We start from the raw sequence: 16,933 nt of genomic DNA, 5'->3' as shown, positions 1-16,933 counted from the left end.
TGAGCAGGGGGGTTGGACTCGATGACCTCTGAGGTCCCTTCCAACCTTCGGCATTCTATGATTCTATGATTCTATGATTGTTAAGTGACTAGTTGCACTTTAATCTCAAAATTAATGTAAAAACAAAACAAACAAAAATATACAAACAACATAAAGCAATCCTGAACTGTACAGTGTGTATGATGTCTGTGAAAGAAATGTTGACTCCCTCATTTTCTTCCTGTAAATGTGGCAGAAAGCAGACTGCTCAAAAGGTATTGCACACATAAGCAAAGAGGCTGAACAGTTTTATCTGCTAGAAAAGAAATGAAACTAAGTTGCATCACAACCAGACTTCTAAATAAAACTGTTGAAGTTATGGAGACAGCATGTTTCCTGAGAGACTCCATATTTTCAAGAAAAGGTTAAGGACTTTCTTTGAAAGTTGGCAAAAACATTCTCAGCTTTTCTGAATATCATCTGTATACTTCTAAAAATTCTATTTTTTCTTCTTTAATTAAGGCTTGTAAAATTCAAACAATCCAAAATATCCAGATATGTTTTCCTATATCCAGGAATGGATATTTTAAACTGAAATGATTTGGGAAGGAAAATGATTATGGCTACAAGGAATCACACCATCTATACATCAGATAGCTTGAATCCAAGACTGTTTTCTGTGATTCAGCTAAAGAATAGTATTATTTTACAACTATCAACTTAACATGCCTGAGCTGTGATATGTGTGAATCACAATGTTGAATCCTAAATGTATCATATTAAATTATCATGTACCTTATTAAAGTAATATTCAATTTGATAATTGAATAAGWGTAGTTTACATGTTACAGAAGACTACACAGAGATCCTCCTTTTAATTAAAATTCTAAAATTCTGAATTACAAATGTCTTCTTGATTATTATATTGGTATTAGAAATATTGAAAACTTAAACATAAGAAACATAAGAAATATTGCAAATCTGAAGAAACATTAGGAATACTCTTACCAAGCTGACAAGATTGAATTTATTTTCAGGAAAGAAGTAGCTGCATTTTTTTTTACTTTTTTTTTTTTTTTTATTTTGACTGCCACTTCATAGTGAGATTTCAAATTTACAAATATAAAAAAAAGGTTACTTAGAAGATGATTCTTTAGTCTACCTCACTGAGATGCACTAAATTGCATGAACTGCTGCTTTCCTTTTACTCTGCAACAGCATGACTAGCACTACCAGTATAAATCACTGGTCAATGACTGATGTGGCTTCTTGAAACTTCACAGTATTTCACATTCTTCCCAAGTGCCAAYGTGACCTACATGAACACTGTGTAAGCATTCTTCTTGTAGAAGCTGAACACTTTGTTCGGTTTGATTTCTCAATTTAATTGCAGGTTCTAATAAACTTTAATTTGAATAATTATATTTTCTGTAGACATTTTAACTTCATTCGAACTTCTGCAGTTTTTTAGATGCTTACAGTTCCATTAATTTAGGAACATGACTATCTAAAGACCTAAACTTACTACCTTTTATGGCACATAGGTAGTATAGAGAAAAAATGCTTTCTGGAAGAGTCACATCCCATCACTCAAAAAAAAAAAAAAAAAATCCAGAAGTTTCTTTTTCATTTCCTTTTCCTTCCATTTCTTCTACCCTCATATCTGGAGGTGCTACTTAAGACTCAGATGATATGTATAGGGACAGTTCTTGCGAACACATCTCTCTCCCTTGCTCCTGCGGCACATGAAGATGCATTTAACAGAAAATGGAATTATGGATCTCTGACAGTCCAACATTTCATTCCAGGCAAGACAACAAAACTATACCATGCACCATTAAATTTCCACCATTCTAATAAGTGCTTACATGCATCTTCCATCCTCCCTCCTTCTCTGTAACACCTACATTTTGACAGGTCAACACCCAAGTCATTTTTCACGTTTGCCACTTGCTATTTCCAACCCATTTTGTTATATCATTTTTATCTTAGATTATTTCTTAACACTCAGAGGTTGTTCTATCTTTTGACTTTTCAAAAACCAAAAAAAGGGTCAAATAAATCTGTAAATCCTTCACTCTTACTGCTTGCTTTTCCACATCTTATCGTTGCAAGATACTATTTTTATTGCTATTTTCTACCTATAGGGATATCACCAATTACATGAGTTCTCCATAGCTACGAGAGAAAATATTTCATTTAAAAAAAATCACTATCAGAATGAAAATGACTATCAGAATGAATTGCTGCTAGCCAGACAACTCACCTAGGAATTACTGATCATGATTCTGGAACAAAATTATGGAGCAACCAGCGTATTTTAAAAATGAATATATTTCTGTGGTGTTTTCAAAATATTCAAAGAATTGATTGTTGATCTACTTTAAAAATAGATTTTGTTGTAGTGGGACTACTTGAAGATTAGATCCTGTTCACCCAGATAACAGAAAACTCCAGACTATTATAAGAAATGTCAGACTTGTAATTAAAATATTCAAAAAACGGCCAAAAGACAATTTCATCCAATATTTGACCCATTCCTTGAGGCCACTGTTCAGAAAGGCACTTAGAAAACGGCCAGTTGGGTGTGTGGATTGTTCCAACAGAAGCCACCCAGACACAACCTTACCCTATGACTTGCAGTCACACTGGTTTTGTTGCGCGTGCACTGGCCAGCAGGAAGTTGTATTCCTGGCAAGTAAGACRATCTGCCAAACGCTGCCACTAAACACCCCATTTGAGCTGCACTGCACATCCAGTTTATTCTCCTATTAATCCCAGGAAAGACAGGGCCAGAAATAAGATACACAGGATGTCACAGGACTGACAGAGCCTTAATACACAGCTGCATATGAGAATTTCCAGAGTTAAAACAAATAATTCATTTTCAAATGCCCAYGTTTAAAGAAATACAAAAGGTAAAACTGTACAAATAAAATATAATATACATACAATATTATTTAAAGCATTATCAAGTAAAGGCTGTTTATAAAATCATTCTAATAAGGAAAGTGYCACATCTTTACATGGAATTTCTTCTCCCATAGGAATGCTCACTTTGATTAGCCAGCATTTTACTACGTAATATTTTCATTTCAATAATCTTGTACTACTATGATGAATATTTTATACTTGCTACTTTTCCTTTTGACTGACTCTCAGTGGCTAATTGTGTGGCAAACACTCACTCACTAAGAACATAGTAGAACAAAATTTGGTCTCCCAAAATGGGCAACAGGACAGTCTTACTTGACCCTGAACAAACTCAGTTTAGGAGTKAACCTTTCTCTCTATAATGTCCAACCATTATTATCATTTTTCTTTTTCCAAAGCAGAAAGTGTGTGAAATTTCTATTATTAGATAGTTTAATATGAAGCATTTCACAGGTGTTTGACCTGAAAACCATCTCARAGTAATGTTCTCTAGATAATTTTCCAGCTGGTCATGTTGTATGATATTATTAACTATTTACTGAACTTTTGTCCTGAAATTGTTCTATTTTGTGTTGCACAATTTGGCATAACTTTTAACAAATGTATTCTTAATAAAATAAAATTGATATAACTACACTAAATTCCTTCAAGGGGCCTTCATGACACCATGAAATTAAACTTTACCTGGAATAAAGAACACAAACATTCATCTTCATGTCCACTTAAAAAATGAATGCTCCTGAAATAACCTGGTAAGGACCTCTATTTTGATATAGCCGTACCACAGAATATGAAATCAGACTGAAAGAATATACAAATAAATATTTATAAACTAAGACAGATCTTCTGTAGTCACAAACTTTTACTTTTTCCTTTTTTTTTTTAAACATTTTGCTACCTTAAATCTAGATTTAATATCTACCTAATATCTATCTAGTGGGAGGCCAAAGGGAAAGTCCTGTAAATGTTCTCTGATGCTTAATTGCTTTTCAATTGCATTTGTGTAAGGACATGGAGTATAGGTATTATCGCATAGGTTGCAGCTTTTACTGAGAAAGAGAAAATAAATATTTGCTCCATGCATTCCTCATGTTTTCTTTAGCAAGCAAAATCCATGTTTTGCYTAGCAAGAACATTGCTATTCTTAACACGTATGTAAAACTATCTACATCTTATCTCTATTCATAAATTCCTCTGCAACTACTTCAGACAAGCCATTAGAGGCCACAAGGCTCCACATCAGCTTCTAGGACTAYTCAGAACATGGCATTACTTAGGTTAGCCATTCGACAAGGAATTTCTACAAGGAAATAAATATGGAATTTATTTCCATATGTTTCCACACAAAGTGAGACAGCTCTGAACTCTCCTACAAGGGCATCAGTGTTCAATCAATATATAGCTAATTGATAAAAGTTACTACATGTCTCAGATGAATTCACTGTGGACATGAGAGATTCTAAAAACAAGTGCTAATTACTTCATAGATGTTAAAAAAGGCATTTCTGTGCAAAAATTGCTCAGCTGGCTTTCTTTCCCAAAGACAGTTAGATGTAAGTGCCATTAGTGGAACTAGAGCCTTCCACCTTGCCCTGAATAKCTTATCTTGTTTTTTAAGGTCTACTGTTAAGATTTTTAGAAACTTTTTTTTTTTTTGATAATCTTATAGCTCAGAATTTCTTCGTCACAAAATATTCCCAATATTCTTTTCTTCAACTTTCTCCTCATGCCACTTCCCCCAGTTCTTTKGTTTATGAGAGAACACCACTTCTGCAGCACCACAGTGGATAGAGAGGGGCTCCACATTTTTTTTCTATTCCTTCCTCCAGAGAACTTGCCAACTTCTAAAATGAAAGGAAAGAGGAAACAAAGGCTTCATTATAACTAAGGTCTACTTATTCYATTGTTGTTTTCTATTCTCCTCACAGGTTGTGAGGGTTCCTCTGTGCCTCTGTGGGAAGAGGCAATGAAGCTAAAAAAAAATGAAGCTGTGACATTTATATACAGGAACATCAGCAAGAAAGTAGTGAGAGACTGTATTGGATAAACTGAATTACTTTAAGTTGCTCATTCACTATTTATCTATATAATTTTATCTATCTTGTCTATCTAAATTGCAAGATCTTAAGGACTACATTCTATTTTACACTTATGCAGAAGCCATGTTTGGTGGCTCAAAAGAATGATGGAGCTTTCACATAACTCAGTAAAAAAATCTTAAATGAAAAATTCAGCTAATGTCTAACAAGATGCAAGCATATTTCAAGGTCTGAATGAAAATAAGAATGTACCTAAATACATTTTTAAGTACCCAAATCAAACTTTTCAGTGTCACTGGAAAAGAGTCACCCTTTTCATAAGCGAAAAGTCTATTATTCAAGGATTGACCCTCAAGCATCCTGGTATGAGAGTTGGAATTACATTTAATGTTTTTTGTTGTTCTTTTTTTTTTTTTTTTTTTTTTTAAATAGGAAATATATGACTCTTTCATAATTCCCAATCTGCCATTAGTGGTTTTTTAAGAAAAACATTTTTTAATGTAAGATTCAAGATAAAAGCATAACAAGTGTTAAGAATGAAAAAAACTCTAGTTATTATAGTAACAGTCTTATTACATAACAWCAGAGAAGATATTTTGTGGTAAATTTAATACCCAGTCCCTCCTGCAAACCCTAACCCTATTTTGTAAAAGTTAAAGTATGTGGCTGCAGTTGAAAATCAAAAGAAAATTCAATACAACAAACAGGAGTTCTAGAACCTGTAAATAACAGGAAACACTTGTGTGTTTCTGATAGTTTAATCTCCAATAGTCAACATTATGGTTGCTATTATTGCTAATTTACTGTTCTGGAGCACTGGATATTATTTACTACTGAAAGCATTTTGGCAGTAAAGGGACGTGGCTTTGTGAGCTGACAGAGTAGTAGCTCCTTTTACATTACTGAGTTTCTTGCAGTTTCTGATAAGAACAGGTCCTTCAAGAGCACACAGTCTTTTCTCCTGCAGAGAACTCGGTGGATAATGGTAGCCAAACATTTTTCTGCTGAAAGTCTTCAGAGGATATGCTAAACAAACCAAGTTTGTTTCAGCATTATTATCACACAGTAAGATCTCCAAAGTTTTAGCTGAGCATTCTAATAATGCCAAGGTTATTGGATTTCAATGTGACAAGAGCAAACACTTTTCTCTACAAAAGACCAAGTAAGCAAACAGTAACATATTTGCAATGATAATACTCATTCCAAATAAGTAGGGTGGAAAAGAGAGGAACAGAGGAAGACAAAAGGAAGATTTGATTATAGTCTTCAAATATATAAAAACCTGTCACAAAGAAGAAAGATGTTCAACTGTTGTTTACATTAGTGTATTTTTATTGTGCATTTTCTTKTAAGTCTAGGTGCTCAGAATGTGTTCTTAGAGGCCAACAGGAAAAACTGACTTCTCAGATTTTATTTTTCTCCTCAAACTGGAGACCCGCACAACATTTCCACTTTTTTTTTCTTTTTGTTTTCTACTCAAAAAAAATGTATTGCTGTCTTCAGCAGATAAACTTAAATCCAGGGCTCTGTCACACTATGGAGCATTATTGCATTATGCCTTTTTTTTTTTTGCCAACTATTGTTTTCATTTTATGCTACTAGAAATTTTCTACCATTTTGCTTCATCTTACTACACATAATAGGTATGTAGAATATGTATTTCAGTGAAAATAAAGAAATAGTGATTTCTGTTACATTTTTTATTTGCTTTYCAAGAGCTAGAATTGACTGGAACAATGAAAGAATAATTCAATTCTTTATTTAATTCTTACCTGAGAGGAATATGTGTGACCATCTGATCCACAAACAGGATTGGTATAAACTACTGGACACTGCTTGCAGTTTGATGAAATGGGACCACCCCTCCACTGTTTATGGCCTAAACCAGCCTCTTTCATACTGTAAGTAAACAAAAAGTATGTAATTCTGATAAGCGGTAGTACAAACAGCACACATTCAGGGTATTTTATGAGCCTTTACAAACAAGTCATAAATAATTTCAGCCATTAAGTTTTCTTTCAAGTAAAGAGCTGGTACRGTCTTTGGTAGATACCTTTCATACAGCACTTCTTCCAGTGATAGTTGATTCCTGTGTATTATTTCATTTTCTAAGTTCTCTTGACCAAGAAAAAAAAAAACACAAATTAAGATGATGCTTTGCAGATGGTAATACTTACTGGTCAGTGAAAGAAGTCTGCTTTGTGTGGCATTCCTTTCCTTTTGTTAGACAGTATGCATGAGCCTGTTTTTAATATTGGTGTTCAGAAAAGTTGCATGTATTTAAAATGACATAGTAGAAACAGGAAGCAGCTCATTCAGGGTACTGTTCACATCACTTTGATCACCATCTCTCACATTTTACACTTCTTAAAATTCAGATTCCRCAAACCAATTTCACTGTAACAGAGTTGATCAGCACATGTGTTTACATGTGCTGGTATACATACATTTGCAGGCCTGTATACAGATRCAGACAGACAGATCATTTTAACTCAAGCAAAAGCTCCATTGGCTCAGACTAAAAGTCTGTCCTGTCTAGTATTTGTCTCCTAGCATGCACCTGTCTCTGACAGTAGCCCATAGCAGATGCCTACGTAAGAACATGAAACTGGGGGAAATAAATACTGACACTTCCTCAGAGTACTTTCCTAGACTTCAATAATCTGTGGCATAGCAATATCCTCAGCCATAGGTGCTTTCTCTTTGCAGCTTTGAAAGAYTTCTTATTTCATGATTTTTCCCAGTAGCTTGTTGCATTTATGCAGGCATTTGGCAATTACTCTGAAACAGCTCCTTTAGGAAGGTCTCCGGATCTACAGACAGATTTCCAGAATTCTTTTTTATATTAGTGGTTTTCATATAAAATAAGATATAGAAAAGTAATACRACTTTTATATTGGGTTTTCATTCTGGAATCTTAATCAGGAATCTAAAAATGACTATTCTTAGAATATAGCTATGACTTGTCAAGACATACCAAAGGAGTAAATGTTTAAATTCAAAAAAYTCTATGAATCAAGTCCCTTGAACACAGAAGAACTCTTTTGACTTGGTTCATTTATAAACATATAAGCAAGTAGTATTCCTCCTGTTACTCATGAATCACCACTTCAGAAAAACTCCTCTGAAGTAATAATGAGAAATGAAAGATCTGTATCTTCTAGTTTTGAGGTACAGAGTAAAAGCATAAAAGCACACACCTAGTGATAAACTGGCAATGGTCTAAAACAAAAATCCATTTCTCAGTTATACTGATTTTGTTTATGGTTTCTATAACTTTAGCTTTAAATGTGGTCTTTRGGAAGAAAAACAAAATTTACAAATACCAATTTCCATTCAGACTGAATACTAAAATACTGAACTAAATACTGAACTATACAGATTTTTTTTTTAAAAAAAGAAAGCTATTAGCAGCTACAGTTCCAAGTAGCATAATCAATGGTAAAATATCTGTACACAAAGTGTGTATGCCCATATGCAATCATATAATCAGGAAACATTGCGACATATAACACATCAAATAATAATAAATACCAGTACTTTCTGTCGAGTAGCATCATTTGAAAGCTAAGTAAAATCCATTTCATTTCAATTCTAGTAAAGAAAAGCAAAGCTGGACTGTATCTTYGTTACGCTTAGTTTTGCAAGTTTTTAAGTATGAGCTCAAGTCTAATTGGATTTGGAAGGTTTTATCTTTCTCTCATTTCTTCCTGTTTTTATGGCTGACAGTCTTTCCAATACTGGGGCTGCAATTGCCCCCATAGAGATGACTGAGATGACTGTGAGATACAGAGAACCCCAACTATCAACACAATGATATATGTTGATTTATCTAAAACACTGTACTTTAAAGCACTGCATAAAACATCTGGAAGAAGTGTTCCAGATATCAGCTAGAAGAACCTCACTGATATCAGTAAATTCCACAAATTTGAGGGGAGATCTGTGAGACACTCAAAGGTTCTGGGGTGCAGATAATTCAAACATACATCAAAGAAAGGGCTAGTGACAATCACAGTTTCCTACAATATCTGCGTCCTCTTTCATATCCTTTTTATTATCTTGCTTTTAATGAGGTCTAAAGAAAAAGACATACAGAAAACAAAACCCAACAAACAAACCAGTATAAAAACACAAGCTTTTAGACTAAGGTAAAGGTAAAATGATCCAACAGGAAGGAACAAAAAGGATGTAGATTATCACTCAGGACACAAAACAAGTTGGTGAAACATTTTCCTTCTAAATTTTCTCAGAAATGAGTTAGGATCTCTTTGAAGGAAAGAAGTAACTAGTACASAATAGGCAAGCTCCCTCTTATCTGACATTGTTGTCACCTGAAGAGTAAAATTAAATCCATGCATTTAATTTACCCACACTTGTGATTGCATTAATTTGCAGACACCAAATTCTGCATATGCTTGTAGACTTCATATGCAACCAGATGCCTCAAAACATAATTAGCCAATCTGCCCAATTACTTTAGCATACATGCCTGTTTGCATACATAAACTTACCTTTCTTTGTACACAGTGATCACACCTGTACATACTGTGGGAAAGTCTAACGTAGCCCACTGAAAATTTACTGCAAAATACTAACTTTGTGGGGTTTATTTGTTGGTTTTTTTTGGAGGGGGAAGGAGAGGAGTGGAAAGGAGGGAAAGGAAATTAAATTCTCAGATTTAAATATRTAAAGTTTCTATTAGATATAAGGCAATAGGAAAAGCCATATCAATGCCTTATGATTTTTTGAGAAAGTTTTAACATGAAGTAGACCAAAGGTCTTCCTTATGAGCTCTCAAATTGCTCTTCTTGTAATTTACACAACTATTAAGGAGCCTAAATTCTTCTTACATCCTGTTAAAAAATAACGTATGATGTAGGAACATTATAACAAATTGTAGTTCTGCTGCAGCCTTAAAGGATATGCATCTATAAAAAATATCAAGAAAATACAAAATATCTAAATGAAGGGCTAATAAACAATAAGAAAAAAGAATTAGGGTAGGGTGAAGGGACAACTGGAAAGGGAAAAAGACTTTGGACTACACTATCCAAAAATATAAATACACACATATATATAAAACACCAGCAGATAAAAATGCTGTATGGAAGTCTTTAACTTCCAGAGAGTGGGTTATGAACATATGGTATTAAAAAAGAAGCTAATGCAAGGTGAGAGAGCTCTTCTATAATCTGGAAAAAAAAACTGTCCTCTGTAGAAAATGTTCCCAATGTTCTTTCCAAATTATAAGTGGCAGTAGCTCTTTGGAGCTAAGTACTCTTGAGTCCTCAATCTCTCAGCTGCAGCTACTCCTAAAAAAAGTTCTTGATTTTTTATTTTTTTTTTAAATTAAAGCTCAAACACAGAAAGAATTATGTTCAAATACTGCCTACAGACAGTATCAGAAAATTGACTTGTTAAGGGATTAGAAAGTTGGTTGTAATATTAGAGATAGCATTTTCTACATATTTTATCAGGAACGGTCACATAGGTATATCTAAAGCACACCTTGCTTAGGAAATAATGTAAATCTGGAAAATATTTATGCATGTCATTAACTTTACCTTCTATCACATACTAAAAAAACCCATTACACTAAAGCTTTTCTAGAGAGACATAATTTGATCATGAGAGGCAGGAGACATCATTTGATCAGATAAGAATTCACAGCAATTCGGTCACATATATTTGCTAGACAATGTTTTATGTAAAAAAACCCATATGACACATAAGCACAAAAATCTGTGTTACAAGATCATTAAAATATGACTCTCTACCATATCAAAAGCTTCATTGCACAACAAACATCCCAAACTCCTTAGCAAACGGGCAAGTGAAAAGATTCCAGATTCCAAGTTCTTTTTCTATCTTTTCTTTATAAGAAAGCCTAAGATTTAACTACTCTTATCAATAAGTCCTGCAAACACATCAAATTTTTGTCTTTATTCTTTCYTATTCCATGCATCCCATCCTGAAGACCAGAGCCATCTAAACTTCAGTTTGACCCAGCTGGGCATAAACAATCTTACTTTCTCCAAGTAAGAAATGCAGACATCCAGGTCAATAGGGAACCAAAATATACTCTATCTACATCTGCAGTTTAGATAACCAGAGTGAGGAAGAACAGCCCCACATTCACATTATTTGCAAAGTTCGTTTTCAGTGAACAGTCTAAAACTCATTAAAAACTATTTTGAGGAGCAATGGAATTACAGCTGACTTTTATACATGACTGAACTGCTTGGCCAGCATCTCATCAGGCAGCAGTGAGCATCTTAAGTCTAGTATCTTATTAGCCCCAGTTAAGTATGTTGCCTATTCACCAACAAATGTCTTGTACTTTCAGGTTACATTTACCTTGTTTGCAATGTCCTTGTACATAGTAAAAATACCTGAACAAAGCAACTTACAGAGGGAAGGTTGCAACTATAGGTTCCTAAGTAGGGAACACAGTGGAAGATAAGATATAGATTAGAAATTTGTGCATGATGAGCCCTCAATGCCCCTAATAAGGGGATTTTTATTTGGCTTTCCAGCATTTGGGTATCTACTGAGAGAGATAACCCATTCTTTTATATTGTTTAGATCAGCACTCCCTCAGTAGTACATGTACAAATTGATCTCTAAAATATTGGTGTATTTCAGTTCTTTAAATATTGGCTCTTTATTACACCTCTCTAAGTGCTTTTGAGTCCTTTCTTATACCTTGCAAAGGAGCAATATCCCAATAGCAAAACTGATGCCAAACTACCATCATTATACTCATTTTTCATATACTTATTTTTCAGGTGAAGCCATAAAATACGCACATGATAAATATTTTAGCTACAAAGATAACATTTTTTCTGAAACTTTCCTCCTCAAGTTGTGGAGCTTCTCATTTCCTGATTGTAATAATTTATCTATATTCAATCTACAGACTACTGCAACAGCAACCTTAATGACCAGAAACCTGTTTCTGCTGCAGACACGTCATGACTGAGCAAAGTAAAAGGCAGAGTCTACTTGGGATCCTAATAAGCCTGTTGACAAAGACTGGACAACTTAAACATGACAAACTGGACAATTTAACCAGGATGGTACCATTCGGTAAAGGTTCATTCTAAATTATTTTCAAGGATACTTTTGCACTTCAGACAATAGAAATAAAAATACATTGAACATTTTGGATGGAAGAAAAGCGGTCACTGACAAAATATTAATTTTATTCTCTATAGGAAGCCTCGGATTTTTATTTAATCTTACTTTTTATAGCAAAGGATCTATTTCTCTAGAGACTATTTTTTATGCAGACATCTACTTGGCATCCTATGAACTTACAGGACACCAAAACACTGTGCCATCGAGAGGCCACACTAAAAATCTTGTTGTCCCTGAACACTGTTTAGTAGATAGAGTAAGAGGCAGCAAACAAACTATACATTTGGGGATTAATTTGTTTCTTACATTCTTCAAAGCTGACATCATCAATTACAAACCGCCATTATGCAATTTGAACAGTTCTACGGTCAGTGAATTCTCATCAAGCAAAGTTTGGATCTCACATTTTGAATTTATATCAAGTGTGTGGTGTTTGGGATTTAAACATTGTTGAGAAAATCCTGTTGAACTCATAAGAAAACTTCTAAYGACTTCCACTGGGGCAACATTTTATTCTGTTGCATTAGGCTTCACATATCACAGATAGAGGTTTCTATAGCATCTGCAACATGACAAATAAATAAAAATTATAATGGCATTTGGGACCAATTTATCAGTATTAGACATAGACACTGGATCACAGAATATCACAGAAGTCTTCCAGAAAGTAAACGGGGTAGGTAAGGAGCTGGTTTTTTGTTTGTTTGTTTGGGCTTTTCTGTTTGTTTTTCTTTCTATTGCAGCATGTTAGCAAGCATGCATTAGGTGGTCTTCTGAAATGTACCTTTCAATGGCTTTTATAGGAATGGTTCCAGGCCACACAACCTCCACTCCACTCCATTTACTCCACTGCTTAAACCCAAATAACGTTAAAAAGGATGCTTAAAGATTTGCTTAGAAGGTCTACTCCCAATCTGAACAAAAACACTAACGTAGATATGTACTTTTTTGCCTGTTTCCTTAGGTTTTAGGCTTCATCTTTTTTTCCTTTTTCTAAACATGTGATTTTTGAGAAGGAAAAAAAAAACTAAAAATAATAACAATAGCAAAAAAATTGCACAGTATTATGCTCCTTCGTATCCCGGAAGATGTTATCTGCTATTCTAGCAGGCAGATGAGCATAGGCCTTTGGGCTACTTTCAAGTTCACAAAAACCTTTGCTGAATTTGATCCAGAGTGCTTAGCACCCTGAAATCTTCTATCCTTGCAAATGCAATGTATTATGATAGAATTCSCACAAAATCAGGATTGTGTCAGGATAACTGGATGATTTTAAAAATATTTGGAGAGAACATACATAATCAAAATCATTTCACAGGGAAAAAAAGGAAAAAAATAGAAAGATTTTTGCATAGCTTCCATGTTTAAATATAAAACACAGAAAGGAATAAGTGTTATTTTGTCCTTTTTTTTTCCCCCTTCCCTTATTTTTTCTGTTCCTTGGCAATAAAAAGCATAGCTGGAACAGAAAAAAAATAATTGATTGTTAGGTCTAGGCCTTTCTCTTTAACAATCACTTCTAAAGCAATTCTCTTGAAAGGCTGGCTATGAAAGATACATGTGCTCTTCATAAAAGATGCCTGAGGGGTTAACAAYATCCACTGTAGCACTATAAGCTACAGAATAAAAAAGTAGTTTACAAAAATATAAGGGATATGATGAAAAACAAGTCATACTTTTTTATATGGTAAGGATCCCATAGATCTAAATACAGGTCAAAATAAGTGAAAATGGGAAAGGCAAAGCTATTTAAAATAGTAATAGGAGAAAACTGACTGCCAGCTACTCTTATCAGTATATCACTAAAGACTGAGCTGAAGCAAGGGCACGAGAATGAAAAAATAATATATGCCTGAGAAATTACATAAATCAAAGCATGTTTATTAGAGAACCCAATTTAAGATAGAAATACTTTTCTCTACATAAATCCAAGGTAGATTTCTAAGGACACAAACTAATAGTCAGCAATAGCCTTTAAATTGCTTAGGAAGTCTTAAAACAAATTTGTATGTTACTTATGCAAATACAGAATAAACAGTTTTTATTGTGCACCACCTGCTTAAGTCCTGAGAGAAGGAATAGAGGCCTTGACTACTGCATGGATTAATCAAAGAGACAGAATCGTTCCAGACAAGCAYGGGTGTGCTATGTGCTACAATGCTTGTATTGCCCTGTATCATACTGAACACATTTTATTTCTTTAAAATATTGCCCAAAATTTTGGATAGAACATGTAACTTAAGATCCTTAAGCCCTTAAACATAAAAACTTGGAAACAGATCAGATCACAGCTCAGGAAACACATTCTTACTTTATAGCTGTTATAGTGAATAATATTATGTATAGGCCTTACATTTGTTTACATCGCTATTAATTTCCTTGTCATATTATAATATCTGCAGAAACAGTTAGCTAATTAGCTACTAGTGTTTGCAAAGTCTGGCAATGACACATTTATCATCAAGAGTATATAACTGCAATGATTAATAAGTCAGACCAGCGCACAGTTTCACAAAGCCAAAGTAAAAAGCTTTAAAAACATACAAATCACATGGTTCTCCRCTTCCAAAAATATCTCAGATCTGTAAATAATGATTTCTGTCCTCAGCTGTTGCATAATATAAACCTCGAGCTGTAGTTTTGTCCCTGCAGTAGCAATTCAGGCAAGGTTGTCACTACAATTTATCCTGTGTCAGGTCTGCTGAGCGTGAGCATGGTAAAAGCCTCATTCCAAACTTAGGAGGCTGCAGGCTCCCGAACCCCAGTAAACTTCCTCTTGATATTAGCCTGGATAGCTTGAACAGGCTGCTCATAAATGCCTGGTGGTACCCCATTTATAAGGAGCGCTGACACAGTATTCTTCTGTGTGATCCATATCGGATTTACCATACAGTAAGACAGTATATTCTTAGATTGCCTCAGAACTATGACCAAAGGAAAACAAAGAGACAAGGTTCTCAGTGAAATGACTGGGAGCAAATGGGAAGCTCTTCTYAGTGCTGAGCTGGCTTGACTCAGGAAAAGAAGAGGGTGGATGATAAATCAGGAGAAGGAGAGGGAGCAATAGAGAGGGAGATCCCTCATGAATTTGGCTTAGATGCATAYGAAACCTCAGCTTTAACCTCTGTGTGTTACCTGCYWGCTTTAGGTGACTCTGTAAAATGCTATAAAAATATCCTAATATGAAGTAATYAAAAATATTTTGCTTCCTAGAGACTTTCTGAATAATACTTTATACACTTATGCCATTAGGTAGTCATAGTATTTTTTTATATAATTTAACAATTATAGATAAATTGGGAATATTTTAAAAAATGCTTTTAAGAAATGTCTTCTTAACATTTTCGCTGGTCGCTAGGTAATTACAGACAACTAAATACTTTCAATTATATTTAATTATCCATAGGTAATAGTTAAAAGTAATGTTAAGGCTTCATCAAAATATATTTTTAATTTAAATGTCACAAAGAAGAAAGTAGCAAGTCTTGAAAAATATTTCATAGAGAAAATTTTACAAAATAGATTAAGGAGAACCACTAGAATCTATGACTGCACAATCAGACTAAGCCTACACAGTCTTTTTAAAGCAGAGATTGCCAGAATACAATAACTTTTTGAAATTAAATGCTTTTCCTTGCATAAATAATTTTGTCTAGACATGTTTAGAAACAGCCCTACACAAATTAATACAGCTCCAGAAACAGTGCTTCTGTAAACATTGCTCAAATTATTGAGTTCTTTTCATTTTTCTTTCATTTTTCTGCTTTGCATACCTGATTATCCTTAAACTCTTTTACCACTCACTGTGCCCCAGACTAATCAGTCTATAGTATTAGTTACGGAAAGGGGAAAGCAAAAATTCACTGAAACATATAAAACCAGTAAAATTACCCCTATTCTTGAATTATTTTTGTTTACAATGAAGTACAATGAACTTCTGAAGTTTGAGTCTTTGCACTGCTACTATGTCTACTATACAGCATCTGTACTGCTACTATATCTACTCTATAGCATCACCCTGCTACTTCTAAGGACCAAACTGCCCTCCCCGAAGATAGAAAACACCATTAACCCGTGTTTGTCAGTGGGACTCATGGTCTCTAGTCCCTCACTTATTCTCCAGGCTTCRCTTAGACTGCAGAGGGAAAAATGAATCCCGAAAGAAAGGAAGTGATGGCTGTCAGGGAGATAGAAACCCAGCAAGTAAGGCCAAGCATACACTCTTACAATCAATCTCTTATGAGTAACTTGCTTATCCTAAATTGTTAATTTTACACAGAACAAAACTAAAATCTACTCAATAATCTGGGTTGAGGGCTCCCCGTTGAGCAACTACAATTAAAGTCTGCTGTATCACAAAACAAAATATCATAGCAAATTATAATTTGTGACAAAATACATCTGAAAAATGACACAACAYGAGTAATAGAAGTTTTCCAGAAACTCTGTGAAGTTACTGGAAGTTCTTCAAATCTTTTGTAATTGCACGGAAGTATATTATCYTTTAAATCACAAATGTTTCTTGTTCTATATATTATTCTCATGTATTATAGAAGGTGAAGATAGGATCTTGGCTATATTGGCTTCATAATTTTTAAAAGTTATCAGCAATCTGCTATTTTCCTAATTCATATTGTCTAGAGGATTTAATATTTCTTAAAAAACACTGACCTAAAAATCACTTCCTGCCTTTTCTTGGATAATTGCCCAGTGAACATATACATTTGCATTGCCTTAAACAGTCAGTGAGAAAATCAGGATATATCTTAATTTAGGCAATCACTCAACTGTAACTTTAAAAGAATATTTCCAGTACTAGTCTTTTAATATGTAAAATC

At 34.1% G+C, this 16,933-nt stretch overlaps 1 protein-coding gene across 2 annotated transcripts in view; it reads right to left on the bottom strand.

Annotated features, from left to right (window-relative positions):
- SPOCK3 (SPARC (osteonectin), cwcv and kazal like domains proteoglycan 3) overlaps window positions 1–16,933 on the bottom strand; it is a 164,241-nt gene that overhangs the window by 57,506 nt on the left and 89,802 nt on the right. For both annotated transcript variants that reach the window (XM_026041653.1, XM_026041654.1), the window contains one exon: window positions 6,725–6,851. In XM_026041653.1, the coding sequence (XP_025897438.1) occupies window positions 6,725–6,851 (127 nt within the window). The remainder of the gene's footprint in view (window positions 1–6,724; window positions 6,852–16,933) is intronic.

This window comes from Nothoprocta perdicaria, unplaced genomic scaffold (assembly GCF_003342845.1).
Source record: "Nothoprocta perdicaria isolate Ctin4 unplaced genomic scaffold, notPer1 scaffold_29, whole genome shotgun sequence".
NCBI lineage: Eukaryota > Metazoa > Chordata > Aves > Tinamiformes > Tinamidae > Nothoprocta > Nothoprocta perdicaria.
Note: the sequence above shows the minus strand (reverse complement) of the source record. Positions and strands in the feature narration are given on the sequence as shown.